The 19362-nt window shown below is 38.6% G+C and overlaps 1 protein-coding gene across 1 annotated transcript in view; it reads left to right on the forward strand.

Annotated features, from left to right (window-relative positions):
* LOC131930278 (retinal-specific phospholipid-transporting ATPase ABCA4) overlaps nucleotides 1-14292 on the forward strand; it is a 42146-nt gene extending 27854 nt beyond the window's left edge. Inside the window, exons 22-28 of the mRNA XM_059286694.1 lie at nucleotides 483-612; nucleotides 4133-4266; nucleotides 9385-9614; nucleotides 11522-11709; nucleotides 13145-13315; nucleotides 13534-13738; nucleotides 14068-14292. Coding sequence (XP_059142677.1) covers nucleotides 483-612; nucleotides 4133-4266; nucleotides 9385-9614; nucleotides 11522-11709; nucleotides 13145-13315; nucleotides 13534-13738; nucleotides 14068-14241 — 1232 coding nt within the window. The 3' untranslated portion in view covers nucleotides 14242-14292. The remainder of the gene's footprint in view (nucleotides 1-482; nucleotides 613-4132; nucleotides 4267-9384; nucleotides 9615-11521; nucleotides 11710-13144; nucleotides 13316-13533; nucleotides 13739-14067) is intronic.
* Nucleotides 14293-19362: the final 5070 nt, after the last annotated feature.

Genomic DNA, 19362 nt, shown 5'->3' on the forward strand with positions numbered 1-19362 from the left:
GTGTCAGGGAGTTTGTGTCAGGGGGTTTGTGTCAGGGGGTTTGTGTCAGGGAGTTTATGTCAGGGGGTTTATGTCAGGGGGTTTATGTCTGGGGCTTCAAAGGAATAAATCAATGAATAGAATCTAACACATCACAAACCTTACGTCTGAGCTACAAACATGTCTACAAAACTAGCGCTACACCTGCAATCTCAGATAGAGACTGTGGATAACTCATTAAGGACTAACCTTTAACAACACACATGGTCACGTCGATAACCTTTAACAACACACATGGTCACGTCGCTAACCTTTGACAACACACATGATCACGTCGATAACCTTTGACAACACACATGATCACGTCGATAACCTTTGACAACACACATGATCACGTCGATAACCTTTGACAACACACATGATTAGTGCCCTGACCACCGACCTATATGGAGATGCACATGACATTTAAACTAAATATTCTCCTTTTTTTTGCTTTCACCCAGAGAACTTCACCGAAATGATGGATTATAACAACCAAATATTGCCTGAAGTCTTCTACAAGTTTCTGGGACAGGCAGCCGTTTCGTGGATACTTATTTTGTTTATAGAATACAAGCTCCACAGATTTATATGGTAACATTTTCTCAATTGACCAACTTTTATTCCACCCGAATCATTTTCTTAATTGACCAACTTTTATTCCACCTAAAAAATTTCTCAATTGACCAACTTTTATTCCGCCTAAAAATTTTCTCAATTGACCAACTTTTATTCCACCTAAAAATTTTCTCATTGGATCAACTTTTATTCCACCTAATCTCATGTTTGTCAAGTCTTCTTATTTAATTATAATCACCGTCGACATAATTCATGTGGATCCATTGTGGAGCATAGGGACGGCACCTCTCCATGACAAGTTGGCTCCACGCCATCCGCCCGCTTCTCCTACAGCTGACCTTATATCAGGTTGTTTTAGCCTACCTAATTTCCCCTTTCCTTTAGGATTCCAATCTAGTACCTGTCTATTGGTATTGATATAGTTGGTTTACGCAAGGTGTGTCCCATCCATTTGCGCTTTTATATTTCTTTGCCAACAGGATCTCGCCCAGTTTTTCTCCACAGGTCGGTATTTGTTATCGTTTCAGGCCACTTAATGTTCAACAAGCGACGCAAGCATACGCTAATGGAAGAACACGTTTTACATTGCTGTTGAACAGTCACGTTTTGTAAGGTGTAGACCAGTGGTTCCCAACCTTTTTCGAGTGGCGACCCCCTTTTATAAAAATTAAGTGACCCGCGACCCCCATAGAATTAAAAAGTCGAAATTAGTATGAAAATTAATAAGCACTAAAATAAGATTTTCTATTAGACTTTCAATATGAACTACTCTTGATAACTATTTTAATAGCATGATTAAAATTGCATACTATTCACTAAACCTTCGTGGTTAAGTTTTTAATTAACAACCATTTTTGTTAACGCCAACCTATGTCATTATAATTATCTTAATTTTGTTTTTAATCAAAGAATAGTGTTGAAAATATATTCTCGAAAAGTCAATCAATTTTACGTTTGGGTATGAATGGTGAATACTACACCGAAATTGTGTATACAGTTTTTCATTTTACGCGGAATCATTCTGTAAATCAGATAATAATAATCTTGTAATTCATCGGGAACGCTGGCAACATCAAGGGAAGAAGAGAATGGGTAATGCGTCAATGTAGATTCTTCTTTTTTCAGCTCAGAGAAATAGCGATGCAGTTCGTTTTCAAGAGATTCAAGATGCCCAGAAATCGCTTCTTTCAAAATTTTAATTATCTCACAATCAGATTCATCTACCACACCGCAGAGTTTCTCAAATTTACAATATTTCCAAGATTTATTTTCTTTACCGATTTTACAGCTTTGATAAAAATGCCCCGAGATTATCATGGAAAGTTATAATATTCGTTCATTTTCCCTAAAGCTTCAGGTTAAGCTTATCTTGATGTTCGAACACATCTGCTAGGTATGAAACTCTCTCCAATCACTCTATGTCGTTTTAAGTATACCAAAAAGTCTTGTTTCCTTTGCACTTCCAAGAACAATTTGATTTCAGATTTCGTTTGACAGCCAGCGTACTGCAGTGTAGAAGAGCAGAACCTCGTGATCTATATCAATGTTTTTGCTCAGTTCTTTGAAGGCTCCAGATTTTATATAATTTACGACTTATACTAGCAATGGACTATTGGTGTCGATTGGTTAGGGCAGTGGTTAGGGAGCTAAATCTTTTCTGCTTTCTGAAAGCCCGATTTTGAGCTAAACATAGATGGCGCACCATCCGTACAAACCCACATAGCCGTTCTAACCCATTTTAATCATCCAGTTTCAAAAATGGTATTTATTTTCTCCATGCTATCTTCACAAAAGAGCAACTCTTCTTTGCTATCATCCGCATGAATATAGACATAGACCAGCAACTGCGAACACGAACTCACGTCTGTTGATTTATCAACTTGAAAAGCAAACAATGGTGAAAGCTTAATTTCGATAAAAATGTGTTATTTAACATTTACGTACATGCAGCGTTTGATGAGATTTTCCCTTATTGTTTTTTTTTTGCTTGGCATTTTCTATCGCGACTTCATTTGATGCTTGCACTAATGTTGGTGAAAACTTCCAGTTCGATCAAGTCTCTGGCGTTTGCAACTAGCTTCTTGCCGACGAAAGAACTCCATATGTTTTTGGTGTGTTCCGAATGACTCGTCTCAAATGGAGTTTTAGTTTTGAAGATTTCATAGATTCGTGACTGAGAACAACTTTGTACAGTGCGCTTTGTTTCTTCTCTATTACATTTCCAGTGATGTTAATGAAGCCGAATTTTAAAAAATCTTCTAAATATTTATGTTTTGTTTCAAATTACTGAGGTTTAGTATACCAGTTGGCGACCCCCCAGAAAGACCTTCGCGACCCCCAGGGGGGTCGCGACCCCCAGGTTGGGAACCCGTGGTGTAGACAGTGCTCTCGACGTCCAGATTGAGCGGATTGTTTTTGAAAGCATACACGGCCTGGTGCGGCTTGTGATGTCCTCATCTGCTCCCCATCCTTGCTTACTGTCTAGATATGTGAATCCATCAATCTCTCAAACAGTTGTTTCTTGTATCCTAAGTGGGAGCTTCTGTTTGTTGTTAATTCTCATCACCTCTGTTTGCCCCAGTTGATCCTGTCTAAAGTCCTTCTTCGAATCTTATTTAATAATCTACTTTCATAATATCTAAACGTCGACATAGACGGAAAGATTTGTTTTGATTTTTATTTCAGGTTAGTTAAAATATTTTAACGGTAGCCTTTGTGACTTTTCACGTGCTAAAATATTAGTTTATACTAGACTACATGTTATCCTTGGATAACTATGGATTTCGGGGGTCGTCCTACTAGTTTATATGAATTTTTGTTTTTTTAAGAGTCCGTTTTCAACTTTTATTTACATAAGCAATTCCTTCCAAAAGACTTGTTATCTATGATGTCGTTTAATCAGAGAACTCGAGAATCTGAAAAACTGGCTGCTGATACAGCTAATATTTTGAAAACCAATGATAATGAATTGAAAAAACCTAAAAATATGACAGTTGAATATATTCAGTTGTAAAGACAGAAAGAAGTATGCTTTGGGTGATCAGAGAGCGCGTGCTTTGATATTACCATGCATAAAAAGAACAAAAACATCCGGTTAAGGGTATAAGGTTGGGATAAAAAAATAATTTTTTAATGCTAGAGAGCAAACAATTTTTTCTTTCCATTAACAATAATTGGTGGGAAAATTTTGGTTACACCATGAAAACGGCGGCCATCTTTAAAAAGTAACGTCTTCATAGGATGTCCACTATTCATAAAGTGTTATATTTTAAGACCAATAAACAATCAATTCATAACCTACCATATTTTGGGGTACTCAGCTAAAAATGTTTAGGGCAGATCGACAAACAAATTTATTATGAAATTTCAAATTTTGCGTCCGTTAAAAACACTAAATTTTGGGAACTTTGGGGCGGTAAATGAGTTTGAAGATATGCAGTTACAATTTTTAGCTGAGTAGGCCCTACCCCAAAATATGGTAGAAATTCATAATCTGGACAAAACCGTTGCTCTATGTTGATCTAACTTCATACAGGTACAATATACCGTGTCTTGGGTCACTTATCTGTAAAGGAAAATCTCAGGAAACGGTGGCAAAAGAAGACGATGACGTCAGTAATGAGCGAAAAAGAGTACATGGATCCAAAAAGGAAGATCTTGTCAACAAAGGTAGATCTAGTTATTCTATCAAACGCAGAGAGATTTTCCCTTTTTCACATTCTCTTTATCGCTTGCAAATCTGACGAAATAAAGTCTAGCTTGCCTGGTATTAATTATTGTTTATAGTCATTTCAAAAGTAAGGCCTTATAAATAGTCACCATCACAATCTGTTTTATAAATACATAATACAAGCGACTCACGGATTACACAGTGTCTTCCTACACACCTACACAATGTCTTCCCACACACCCAACATAATGTCTTCCCACACACCCAACACAATCTCTTCCCACACACCAAACACAATGTCTTCCCACACACCAAACACAATGTCTTCCCACACACCCAACACAATGTCTTCCCACACACCAAACACAATGTCTTCCCACACACCAAACATAACGTCTACCCGCACACTTAACACAATGTCTTACCACACACCCAACACAATGTCTTCCTATACAACAAACACAATGTCTTCCCACACACCAAACACAATGTCTTCCCACACACCAAACACAATATCTTCCCACACACCCAACACAATGTCTTCCCACACACTTAACACAATCTCTTCCCACACACCCAACACAATGTCTTCCCACACACCAAACACAATGTCTTCCAATACACCCAACACAATGTCTTCCCACACACCAAACATAACATCTACCCGCACACTTAACACAATGTCTTCCCACACACCCAATACAATGTCTTCCTACACACCAAACACAATCTCTTCCCACACACCAAACACAATGTCTTCCCACACACCAAACACAATGTCTTCCCACACACCAAACACAATGTCTTCCCACACACCAAACACAATGACTTCCCACACACTTAACACAATGTCTTCCCACACACCAAACACAATGTCTTCCCACACACCCAACACAATGTCTTCCCACATAATTAACACAATGTCTTCCCACACACCAAACACAATGTCTTCCCACACACCAAACACAATGTCTTCCCACACACCAAACACAATGTATTCCCACACACCAAACACAATGTCTTCCCACACACCAAACACAATGTCTTCCCACACACCCAACACAATGTCTTCCCACATAATTAACACAATGTCTTCCCACACACCAAACACAATGTCTTCCCACACACCAAACACAATGTTTTCCCACACACCAAACACAATTTCTTCCCACATAATTAACACAATGTCTTCCCACACACCAAACACAATGTCTTCCCACACACCAAACACAATGTCTTCCCACACACCCAACACAATCTCTTCCCACACACCCAACACAATGTCTCCTCACACACTTAACACAATGTCTTCCCGCACACCCAACACAATGTCTTCCCACACACCAAACACAATCTCTTCCCACACACCAAACACAATGTCTTCCCACACACTTAACACAATGTCTTCCCACACACCAAACACAATGTCTTCCCACACACCAAACACGATATCTTTCCACACACCAAACACAATCTCTTCCCACACACCAAACACAATGTCTTCCCACACACTTAACACAATGTACTCCCACACACCAAACACAATCTCTTCCCACACACCAAACACAATGTCTTCCCACACACTTAACACAATGTCTTCCCACACACTTAACACAATGTCTTCCCACACACTTAACACAATCTCTTCCCACACACTAAACACAATGTCTTCCCACACACCCAACACAATGTCTTCCCACACACCCAACACAATCTCTTCCCACACACCAAACATAACATCTACCCGCACACTTAACACAATGTCTTCCCACACACCAAACACAATGTCTTCCCACACACCAAACACAATGTCTTCCCACACACCCAACACAATGTCTTCCCACACACCAAACACAATCTCTTCCCACACACTTAACACAATGTCTTCCCACACACCCAACACAATGTCTTCCCACACACTTAACACAATCTCTTACCACACACCAAACACAATGTCTTCCCACACACCCAACACAATGTCTTCCCACACACTTAACACAATGTCTTCCCACACACCCAACACAATGTCTTCCCACACACCCAACACAATGTCTTCCCACACACCCAACACAATGTCTTCCCACACACCCAACACAATCTCTTCCCACACACCCAACACAATGTCTTCCCACACACCCAACACAATGTCTTCCCACATAATTAACACAATGTCTTCCCACACACCAAACACAATGTCTTCCCACACACCAAACATAACGTCTACCCGCACACTTAACACAATGTCTTACCACACACCCAACACAATGTCTTCCTATACAACAAACACAATGTCTTCCCACACACCAAACACAATGTCTTCCCACACACCCAACACAATCTCTTCCCACACACCCAACACAATGTCTTCCCACACACCAAACACAATGTCTTCCAATACACCCAACACAATGTCTTCCCACACACCAAACATATCATCTACCCGCACACTTAACACAATGTCTTCCCACACACCCAACACACTGTCTTCCAACACACCCAATACAATGTCTTCCCACACACCAAACACAATGTCTTCCCACACACCAAACACAATGACTTCCCACACACTTAACACAATGTCTTCCCACACACCAAACACAATGTCTTCCCACACACCAAACACAATGTCTTCCCACACACCCAACACAATGTCTCCTCACACACTTAACACAATGTCTTCCCGCACACCAAACACAATGTCTTCCCACACACCAAACACAATCTCTTCCCACACACCAAACACAATGTCTTCCCACACACCCAACACAATGTCTTCCCACACACCAAACACAATGTCTTCCCACATAATTAACACAATGTCTTCCCACACACCAAACACAATGTCTTCCCACACACTTAACACAATGTCTTCCCACACACCAAACACAATGTCTTCCCACACACCAAACACAATGTCTTCCCACACACCAAACACAATCTCTTCCCACACACCAAACACAATGTCTTCCCACACACCAAACACAATCTCTTCCCACACACCAAACACAATGTCTTCCCACACACCAAACACAATGTCTTCCCACACACCAAACACGATATCTTTCCACACACAAAACACAATCTCTTCCCACACACCAAACACAATGTCTTCCCACACACTTAACACAATGTATTCCCACACACCAAACACAATGTCTTCCCACACACCAAACACAATGTCTTCCCACACACCAAACACAATCTCTTCCCACACACCAAACACAATGTCTTCCCACACACTTAACACAATGTCTTCCCACACACTTAACACAATGTCTTCCCACACACTTAACACAATCTCTTCCCACACACTAAACACAATGTCTTCCCACACACCCAACACAATGTCTTCCCACACACCCAACACAATCTCTTCCCACACACCAAACATAACATCTACCCGCACACTTAACACAATGTCTTCCCACACACCCAACACAATGTCTTCCCACACACCCAACACAATGTCTTCCCACATAATTAACACAATGTCTTCCCACACACCAAACATAACATTTACCCGCACACTTAACACAATGTCTTCCCACACACCCAACACAATGTCTTCCCACACACTTAACACAATCTCTTACCACACACCAAACACAATGTCTTCCCACACACCCAACACAATGTCTTCCCACACACCCAACACAATCTCTTCCCACACACCCAACACAATGTCTTCCCACACACCCAACACAATGTCTTCCCACACACCCAACACAATCTCTTCCCACACACCCAACACAATGTCTTCCCACACACCCAACACAATGTCTTCCCACACACCCAACACAATGTCTTCCCACACACCCAACACAATGTCTTCCCACATAATTAACACAATGTCTTTCCACACACCAAACACAATCTCTTCCCACACACCAAACACAATGTCTTCCCACACACCAAACACAATGTCTTCCCACACACCAAACACAATCTCTTCCCACACACTTAACACAATGTCTACCCGCACACTTAACACAATGTCTTCCTACACACCAAACGCAATCTCTTCCCACACACCAAACACAATGTCTTCCCACACACCAAACACAATGTTTTCCCACACACCAAACACAATGTCTTCCCACACACCCAACACAATGTCTTCCCACACACCCAACACAATGTTTTCCCACACACCCAACACAATGTCTTCCCACACACCAAACACAATCTCTTCCCACACACCAAAAACAATGTTTTCCCACACACCAGATACAATGTCTTCCCACACACCCAACACAATGTCTTCCCACACACTTAACACAATCTCTTCCCACACACCCAACACAATGTCTTCCCACACACTTAACACAATCTCTTCCCACACACCAAACACAATGTCTTCCCACACACCAAACACAATGTCTTCCCACACACTTAACACAATGTCTTCCAACACACCAAACACAATGTCTTCCCACACAGCCAACACAATGTCTTCGCACACACTTAACACAATCTCTTCCCACACACCAAACACAATGTCTTCCCACACACCCAACACAATGTCTTCCCACACACCCAACACAATGTCTTCCCACACACCAAACACAATGTCTACCCGCACACTTAACACAATGTCTTCCAACACACCAAACACAATGTCTTCCCACACAGCCAACACAATGTCTTCGCACACACTTAACACAATCTCTTACCACACACCAAACACAATGTCTTCCCAACCACCCAACACAATGTCTTCCCACACACCCAACACAATGTCTTCCCACACACCCAACACAATGTCTTCCTATACACCAAACACAATGTCTTCCCAACCACCCAACACAATGTCTTCCCACACACCAAACACAATCTCTTACCACACACCAAACACAATGTCTTCCCAACCACCCAACACAATGTCTTCCCACACACCAAACACAATCTCTTACCACACACCAAACACAATGTCTTCGCACACACTTAACACAATCTCTTACCACACACCAAACACAATGTCTTCCCAACCACCCAACACAATGTCTTCCCACACACCCAACACAATGTCTTCCCACACACCCAACACAATGTCTTCCCACACACCCAACACAATGTCTTCCCACGCTAAAAAATGAATGTGTTCCTCTCTGTTTCAGACGCCCTTCTTCTGATCGACCTGAAGAAAGTCTACTGTGGTCTTTTCGGCTCGACAAAGACGGCGGTCCACCCCGTTAGCTTTGGGGTGCCAGACAAGGAGTGCCTAGGGTTGCTGGGACAGAATGGAGCTGGGAAGACAACCATCTTTAAAATGTTGACAGGGGACATCACTTTATCTGCAGGAGAGGCTTACGTAGGCGGCTATAATATCAAATCACACCTCAAAAAAGTGAGTTCTGTTTTTACTTGTAAAATGTTCAAATTTCCCCTTTCTTCTACAAGTTGTACCATCACCCAGACGACGATTTTGCTTAAATTTTAACCCATATCTCATAGATAAATTGACCCAATCGTAAACCCCTAACCCGCTTGACATTTGCACACATGACTCTTGGCATCATGGGACGGAGTGGTCTAGAGGTAGAGAGCTGGACTGCTAACCCGTAAGTCTCGAGTTCGAATCCTGGTTCAAGTCAGTAGATCGTCCCTGAGTCCACCCAACTCTGATGGGTACCTAACTCACGTTAGGGAAAGTAAAGGCGACTGGGCATAGTGCTGACCACACTATCTCTGCCTATGCCCAGGTCACAGAAATAAGTGAACTCTACTTCACTTGCCCCATAGACCGTCAGGTTTGAATGGAAACTTTTGCCCTTGGCATCTCATCGTTATAGTAGGAGAAAATAAACTAGCAAAGAATCAAAGTGTAATCTAGTTTTCATAGTCATATTAATAGTCTATGATGAGTTACTGCCCTTAATGTTACAGGTCCAGTCTATGATGAGTTACTGCCCTTAATGTTACAGGTCCAGTCTATGATGAGTTACTGCCCTTAATGTTACAGGTCCAGTTTATGATGAGTTACTGCCCTTAATGTTACAGGTCCAGTCTATAATGAGTTACTGCCCTTAATGTTACAGGTCCAGTCTATGATGAGTTACTGCCCTTAATGTTACAGGTCCAGTCTATGATGAGTTACTGCCCTTAATGTTACAGGTCCAGTCTATGATGAGTTACTGCCCTTAATGTTACAGGTCCAGTCTATGATGCGTTACTGCCCTTAATGTTACAGGTCCAGTCTATGATGAGTTACTGCCCTTAATGTTACAGGTCCAGTCTATGATGAGTTACTGCCCTTAATGTTACAGGTCCAGTATATGATGAGTTACTGCCCTTAATGTTACAGGTCCAGTCTATGATGAGCTACTGCCCTTAATGTTACAGGTCCAGTCTATGATGAGTTACTGCCCTTAATGTTACAGGTCCAGTCTATGATGAGTTACTGCCCTTAATGTTACAGGTCCAGACTATGATGAGTTACTGCCCTTAATGTTACAGGTCCAGTCTATGATGAGTTACTGCCCTTAATGTTACAGGTCCAGTCTATGATGAGTTACTGCCCTTAATGTTACAGGTCCAGTCTATGATGAGTTACTGTCCTTAATGTTACAAGTCCAGGCTATGATGAGTTACTGCCCTTAATGTTACAGGTCCAGTCTATGATGAGTTACTGCCCTTAATGTTACAGGTCCAGTCTATGATGAGTTACTGCCCTTAATGTTACAGGTCCAGTCTATGATGAGTTACTGCCCTTAATGTTACAGGTCCAGTCTATGATGAGTTACTGCCCTTAATGTTACAGGTCCAGTCTATGATGAGTTACTGCCCTTAATGTTACAGGTCCAGTCTATGATGAGTTACTGCCCTTAATATTACAGGTCCAGTCTATGATGAGTTACTGCCCTTAATGTTACAGGTCCAGTCTATGATGAGTTACTGCCCTTAATGTTACAGGTCCAGTCTATGATGAGTTACTGCCCTTAATGTTACAGGTCCAGTCTATGATGAGTTACTGCCCTTAATGTTACAGGTCCAGTCTATGATGAGTTACTGCCCTTAATGTTACAGGTCCAGTCTATGATGAGTTACTGCCCTTAATGTTACAGGTCCAGTCTATGATGAGTTACTGCCCTTAATGTTACAGGTCCAGTCTATGATGAGTTACTGCCCTTAATGTTACAGGTCCAGTCTATGATGAGTTACTGCCCTTAATGTTACAGGTCCAGTCTATGATGAGTTACTGCCCTTAATATTACAGGTCCAGTCTATTATGTGTTACTGCCCTTAATGTTACAGGTCCAGTCTATGATGAGTTACTGCCCCCAGTTTGACGCCCTCCATGACGTGTTGACAGGACGAGAGACCCTGTACCTGTACGGCAGGTTGAGGGGAGTCAGGGAACACTGCCTGCATGAAATCACTGAAATTATTATCGACTTTATCACTCTTCGACCACACGAGGATAAAATAACATCTGCTTACAGGTACCCAATCACAAGCATTTGATGTGTACATCTTGTACAATCTGTAATGGACTGCCAAGCATTTGATTTATCAACTAATTTAAACACAATAAACATATGGGACTAACAGCTCTGTCTACTTTTATTATAATTTAGACAAGTATTTTGGTAAAGTTAACGGTTTAGGGGACGGGTTACATTTAATGGAACCAAATGCCTCAGTCTTGAAAGGGGTGGGGGAACGGTTATTTAATGGAAACAAATACCTAAGGATTATAAAATGTTATATCTCGACTTCAGGGGACATGCTCCATTTTTTTTTTTTACAATTTAAGATGTAAAGCCTTTTGAATACTTAAACATTTTCGGCACATGAAACTAAGAGGTAAACAGCAAAAAAGTGTCATGGTTGTCATGGAAACACAAAATATACTCCTCCTTTTTGAATTTTTCGGAACTAAATATGCTAAGGCTTTTTATGTATGCACTTAAAGCAATCAAATGTAAAATGCTTAGATCTCAGTAGGGCCTATATATTAAAACTTTTGTCACGACAACTTTTTGAATAGCTACTAGTCAGAATTTTACAAGATCTAAAAAAGTGTACCCATTTTAGTTTTCAAAAGTTTCATAATCTGCTTTATTAACAATAATTTTTTTTTATGAAAGCCATCACAATTCCCTTGCGTTTTATTCTTGCATGAAGAACAATTAATGAAAAAATTGGCTGGCATTGTTCAATAAATTTTTAAAAAGTAGTAGGCTTTGTTGTATTAAAAAGGTACGAACTGAGAAAAACAGCAAAAAGTAATATAAAGTTGTCATGAAAATTACATATCTGTGTAATTTGTAAAGTCAATTGTAAGCTTTTGGGTGTTTTCGAGATGATTTAAAATACTCTTACCAAATACATGAGAAATATAGCTTTACTATACTGCCAAATACAATATGATGACGAATATAAAACGTTTCGTAGAGAGCTTGTAGGATTCAGAAAAAATAATATTTTTTTAATTAATAGGGTCATAAAAATGATATTTTAAACACATTTTTTTCATTAAGTTTATTATTTTCTAAATATAAAAATAGACCAAGTATCCAATAGTGAAAAAAACATCATGACGAAAAAGAAGAAATTTTGTGATTTTCGTAAGGAGCGTATCCCTTTAACTTAACCGTTTCAAACAAAACATTTTTAGCAAGTCTGTTAGAATATGCGCCATGCTATTTTGTCCCCCAACTTCTAAAAGTTCGTTCATCAGTTGTCCTTAATTTTGCTGGAACGTAAAAAAATGTAACAGCCGCGCTAAACACTTCTCTTACTTTTTTACATGTTGTATTTGTTTTATAGTTACAAACGTAACGCTGGATTTGCTAGGCTACTCAGTTTAATATTTACATGTGTAATAAAACAAAGTTTAAAGTTTAGAAATGATTTATCCATTCATTATTTCAGTGGCGGTAATAAAAGGAAGTTGTCCATAGGGATAGCCATCATCGGTGACCCCCACTTTATAATGCTAGACGAACCGACAGCTGGCATGGACCCCATCTCTAGGAGAAGTCTTTGGAAATGTCTGCATATGATCAGGTCAATGGAGAGAACCTTGGTGCTGACCTCACACAGGTGAGAGGTCAATAATTGACCAGAGAACTTCAGATGGGTATTCTATAAATATTCTTGTAAATAACATTGTACTATTGTAAAATAATATTTAAAATACATTAAATATGCAATAAAGTATCACTAAATAAAATTGAAAAAAAATCGCAAAGTTTAATAGAATTAGAATATGTTAACCATAGAATACAGTAAGAATGTTATCGGATCTCGTGATGTTTCAGCATGGAGGAGTGTGAAGCGCTGTGCACGAAAATTGCGATCCTCAAAAGAGGGCGGTTGATGTGTCTGGGCAGCACGCAGCACTTGAAGAACAAATTTGCCCAGGGCTATACCGTCATCCTCCACGCTAAACATCAAGAGGACGGAGCCATCCTTCCACTGAAGCCTGCGGTAGATTTCCTGATCTCATCCATCCCTGGAACTACGGTATGCGAGTTAATACAAATGGCACGTGGGACAACTAACACAGTTTAATATAGAACACTTAGAACGAGTTTAAGATACCTCCCGAAAGATTCATATCTAATTTTCCGTTAGTCGTAATTCAGATTTTCAACGTCCAACGACCATACAAACAAACTTTATTCTATCCTAACTTTGTGTTTGTTTATCCTCAGGTTTTCAACGTCCAACGACCATACAAACAAACTTTATTCTATCCTAACTTTGCGTTTGTTTATCCTCAGGTTTTCAACGTCCAACGACCATACAAACAAACTTTATTCTATCCTAACTTTGTGTTTGTTTATCCTCAGGTTTTCAACGCCCAACCCTCGTACTACCACCTACAAGTTCCAGAGACTGCCCGTTTGTCTGAAATCTTCAGGCTTTCATTAGAGGCCAGGTCGACATTTGACCTCCAACATTTCACGGTCCAACAGACGTCCTTAGAGCAGGTCTTCTTGCTGCTCATGAAGGACGAAAAGTGATGAATGAGTTTATTAAATATTGTGTTCAAAACAATGAGAGCAGTATGTCATTAATTTAATAGTTCTACATTAAATCTTATTATGTATATAATATACTTCTCTTTTCCATTTTATCTGACTGTACTTCGAATCATATAAAGTAATTACTTCCTTTGTATTTTTTATATTTTTTACTTTCTCGTATATACGAAGTATAGAGAAAGTATTGTAATCGTGCAAAAAAAAAATCGAGAGTTTTGCAAATCTCGACGTTTTACACCTCACTGATACGGAAAACATCATTTGCAATCTTGTCTGTGTGTCTGTGTGTGTGTGTCTTTGTGTAAACACGATTACTTGAGTACCGTTACAGCCAGGTTGATGAAATTTCATATATAAGTATTTTATCAAAATCGTAGATCCGTGTAAACTTTGAGCGATTTCCGATTTCCGATAACCGGAACTGGTACTTTTTCTACTTTGAATTTTTCAAAAGCCTATAACTTGAGTACTATTTCAGATAGATAAATGAAATTTCACATGTAAGTAAAAGATCTAATTCTCTACCTTCTATCAAATTTTGAGTAATTTCAGTTGACCGGAAGTACTAATTAACGCAATTTCCGATTTCTCAAAAACGCATGTAAATTTATAAAGTACTAATAATATTGCGCACTATTATGCACATTTTGTTTTGGCGTTTGCTTGGTTCGCAATTCATTTTTCTACTAGATTTTATTCTATTTTTAAAAGTTTAAGTAAACAAAAAAAAATTCATAAAAAAACGTTTTAATAACAAGCTTTTATGTAATAATGCACTAAAAAGTAGAAAATAAATTATAGACTACTATTAAAATAACTATAAAGAAAAGCGTGGGTCACTTTAGTACCTATTGGATACCTTTACTAATGTTAAGGAAGACACCCACGCTTTTCTTTATAGTAATTTAAATAGTAGTCCAAATTTTAATTAATTCATACAAAATTAATTAGGCATCCAATTAAGTCAAATTTAGTTTCAGATTGCATTGTCTTCATGTCTTGACCCACGTGCCAACTGTGAATCGTGTCGGTCAAGTAGAAGTGTCCGAATTTTCACTCCAGCGTTTCGATCTAGACTTACGACTGACGACTGGCGACTGACGACTGGCGACAGACAGAGGAAGTGAGTTAAATAAAAGCTTGTAAAAATCATGTCTATATTCCGAGTTGCCATCCCATGTAGTGTTATATTAGAATATTCGAGAAAGTTTAGGGGAGATCACTCCCGGTTTATTACGAGATTCCATTCTATTATAAAAAGTTTAAGTAATTAAAAATGGATTACAAATATTGTCTATGTCCTGAATTGCCATCCCTCGTAGTTTTATATAAGAATATCCGAGAAAGTTTAGGGGAGATTTTACATTCGAATTTATCTTTGAATTTTACTAACAATTGGAACAAAAAGTTTTTGTTTACATTTGTTTAAAATAGTAGATTTTTTCATTACGAATAACTCGTTTGAAATAACTAATTAATACATTTCAAAACCTGATAATCATTGACCTATCAACAACTAAAGAAGGACGACCAAAGAACAACAAACTCAAAACAAACCTGGAATGGAAACGCGGAATTGAATAGAATGATTTTTAAGTTTTAAAAACTGTTTTTTTTTTTTTGTTTTTTTTTTTAAATTAAATGTTTAAAGGAAATTCAATTTAAATATTTCATACAATAAAATAACACTAATAAACATGGCAAGGTCATAATTAAATATCTATAACTAGCCCACTACTTAACACCCGAAAGTCAACAGTAAACAATAACATAGGTTTCACCATAAACTATTTAACATAAACATCGACCCAATCGTTTCTTGCTAATCCCTACATATAAAAGTGAAAGTGGTGGTGGGATAGGGGGAGGTATATCCTTTATGCATTACTATACTTTTCATCCATTAGCCGTTAAACTTTGGGAGTTAAGAGAAAACTTCAGAAAAGTTTTATGGGGGGAAAAATTTCGGTCCTCAATGTCTCAAACACGCCACCGCGGGCACCAGAATAAAAACTATGAATATTCGTGAATTCAGAGAATATTCATGAATTCAGAGAATATTCATGAATTCAGAGAATATTCATGAATTCAGAGAATATTCATGAATTCAGAGAATATTCATGAATTCAGAAATATTCATGAATTCAGAGAATATTCATGAATTCAGAAATATTCATGAATTCAGAGAATATTCATGAATTCAGAGAATATTCATGAATTCGGAGAGAATATCCATGAATTCAGAGAATATTTTTGAATTCAGAGAATATTCATGAATTTTGAATATTCAGAGGAATTAGTCAAGCTTCGATTATGTTGAATTTTTTTTTTAAATTGGTTGTTTCACTTTGTCCATAAAAATTCTAAAATAAAAACTAGGATGGGACTACCGTTCTAATAAACCGGGAGTAATATCCCTTAAAAATCGGAAATAGCGTAAATTACTACTTCCGATCAACAAAAATTACTCAACATTTGTTAGAAGGTAGAGAATTAGATCTTTTACTTACATGTGAAATTTCATTTATCGTTCTGAAATAGTACTTAAGTTATAGGCTTTTGACAAATTCAAAGTAGAAATAAAATCCACTTCCGGTTAAAGGAAATCGCTCAAAAGTCGATACGGATCTGAAAAACGTATCTGTAAAGGACCATAACTTGTGTGTTTAGTAATCAGCATTTTTCCGGCATTGCCCACCCTAACCACAACCAACCAAAGCACACAAAAAACGCAAACATAACACTAACACAAAACAAACACAAACGAAAACACAAAAACAAACGCAAAGACAAACCCAACCACAAACACAATGAAAACACAAACACTAACGCAAACAAAAAAGCAAACGAAAACAAAACCAAACGCAAACACAAACCCAACCACAACCAAACAAAACCAAAACAAAAACAAACCAAAAACAAACAACGCAAACATAACACAAACGCAAATACAAACACAAACGAAAACACAAAAACAAACGCAAACACAAACACAATCACAAACGCAAAGAAAACACAAACGCAAAGAAAAAAAAGTAAAAGAAAACACAAACGCAAAGAAAAAAAGCAAACGAAAAAAAAAGCCAAACCAAACGCAAACACAACCAGAAACGCAACCCCAAACTCAAACACAAAGAAAACACAAACGCAAAGATAAACTCAAAGTGTCCACAGTCTAGCTCGGAGCGCCAAATCGCACCATGACGACGAGCGGCGTAACCGCCTGATTCAACTTAGTAAACGACTATAGTACCCAACTTATTCATAGTCTTTTGAACTCACTTACGCGAACGTAGGTACCCTAGCGTACACGGGAAGGCCCGGGGCGCCAAATAGCACCCTGTCGGGGTGCCGGAGGACGCCCGGATTTGATTCACTTACAGACTATAGTAACCTTTCTTATCCATAGTCTATCGCACTTTTTAAAACAAAATTATGCAGCATAGCGTTCACATGATAACCCAGGGCGCCAAATCGAACCGTGCAGTGGCGCCGGCGGACGCGCCTGTTTCAATTTAGTGAACAAAATTATATTACTCCAAGCTTATCCGAAAATGGAAAGAAATAAACATATAGGATTTGTAGGACCTGGCTTATTAAATGTTATTGATTTAAAAAAATAATTAGTAAACAGTATGTTCAGAGTATAGAATAAATAAAAGGCAGTATTAAAAATACCAACGACATTGCACTTAATCAATCCCCGCTAATTATGTTTTTTTTTCTTAACACCAAAACAAAGTAATAAAAAGTAAATTCTTTCTTCCCCGATTTAATGGGTTTTTTAAACGGAAGTAACTGTGTTTTCCAAATCAAGGGACGTTATGAGAACTGAAGGACAAAATGCAAATACATTTCAGACACAATTTTAGAAATTTTATAAACGTTTATACACTTTTTAAAACTTTTATGTAATGTTCATAATTGAAAATTATTATTCTAATTATTAAAATGAAAATTGTTTTTAAAGACTTTCAATAGTAATTTTTTTAACTCATTAATTTGGTCCTAGGTGCTTTGACAACAGGTGCTTTGACCATGGTCAAACCCCCTATGGTCAAAGCTCCGCTGTGGTCAAAGCCCATCTGTGGTCAAAGCCCCGCTGTGGTCAAACCCCTATGGTCAAACCCCCTATGGTCAAAGCACCTGTGGTCAAAGGTCCGCGCACCATTAATTTAGACCATGAGCACTATAATAATCTAACACTTAAATCCATCGAAGTATCCACGACAAACATTTTACAAACATTTTACAAACAAACATACAGAATTGAACTTTATATATTAGATTTCATCAACCTAGCGAAATGGTACTCAAGTTATTGTGTTTAAAGACACACATACACAAACACACACACACACACACACACACACACACATACAGACATACGGACAAGATTGTTTTTCCGACTCACGGAGCTGTAAAACGTCGAGATTTGCAAAAATCTCGATTATTTTTTTTGCACGATTATAAGACTTTCTCTATACTTCGTATATAAGAGAAAGTAAAAATAATGATTAGTAATACCTAACATACAAATCTTGAGTTTCCTCAGAAAAATTACATCTCTCATAATAGCAATCGGTAATCTATCTAAGCATATAAAAATGAAAGTATGTTCGTCTGTGTGTTTGTTTTTATGCATTACTCAGCCTTTGTGAAGTTGATGAGAATATTCATTGGTACGTTTCTGCAAAAAAAAAAAACTATAATTCGAAGTGACCGCGCCCCATATTTAGTGCCCCGAGCTCCCCTTCGAGCACCATGGCGCCTACATTTAAACCGCACAATACGATAGGGACACGGAGGCACGTGCAAGAGTTAAGCTGAACCCGGCGCCCCTGCGGTTGTGTAACTGGCGGCTCCCCAGAGTGCGCTGTGACGCCCTTGACACAGGGGCGGTCGCCAAAGGGTTTCTATCTCACATTTACAGAGGGTTACTCAGGACTTTCATACAGCACGCAAATGAGCGTCTGGGTGGTAACGTGGACAAACCAGCGCCATAACAACTCAGATCAAAGAAATATAGAGACTGCTTTCTTACATTTTAAAATAAGTAAGCACAACTTAAACAAAAATCATAAATATTAAAAATTATCG

The sequence above is a fragment of the Physella acuta genome, unplaced genomic scaffold (assembly GCF_028476545.2).
Source record: "Physella acuta isolate Inbredline_101_S28 unplaced genomic scaffold, ASM2847654v3 ptg000098l, whole genome shotgun sequence".
Lineage (NCBI taxonomy): Eukaryota > Metazoa > Mollusca > Gastropoda > Physidae > Physella > Physella acuta.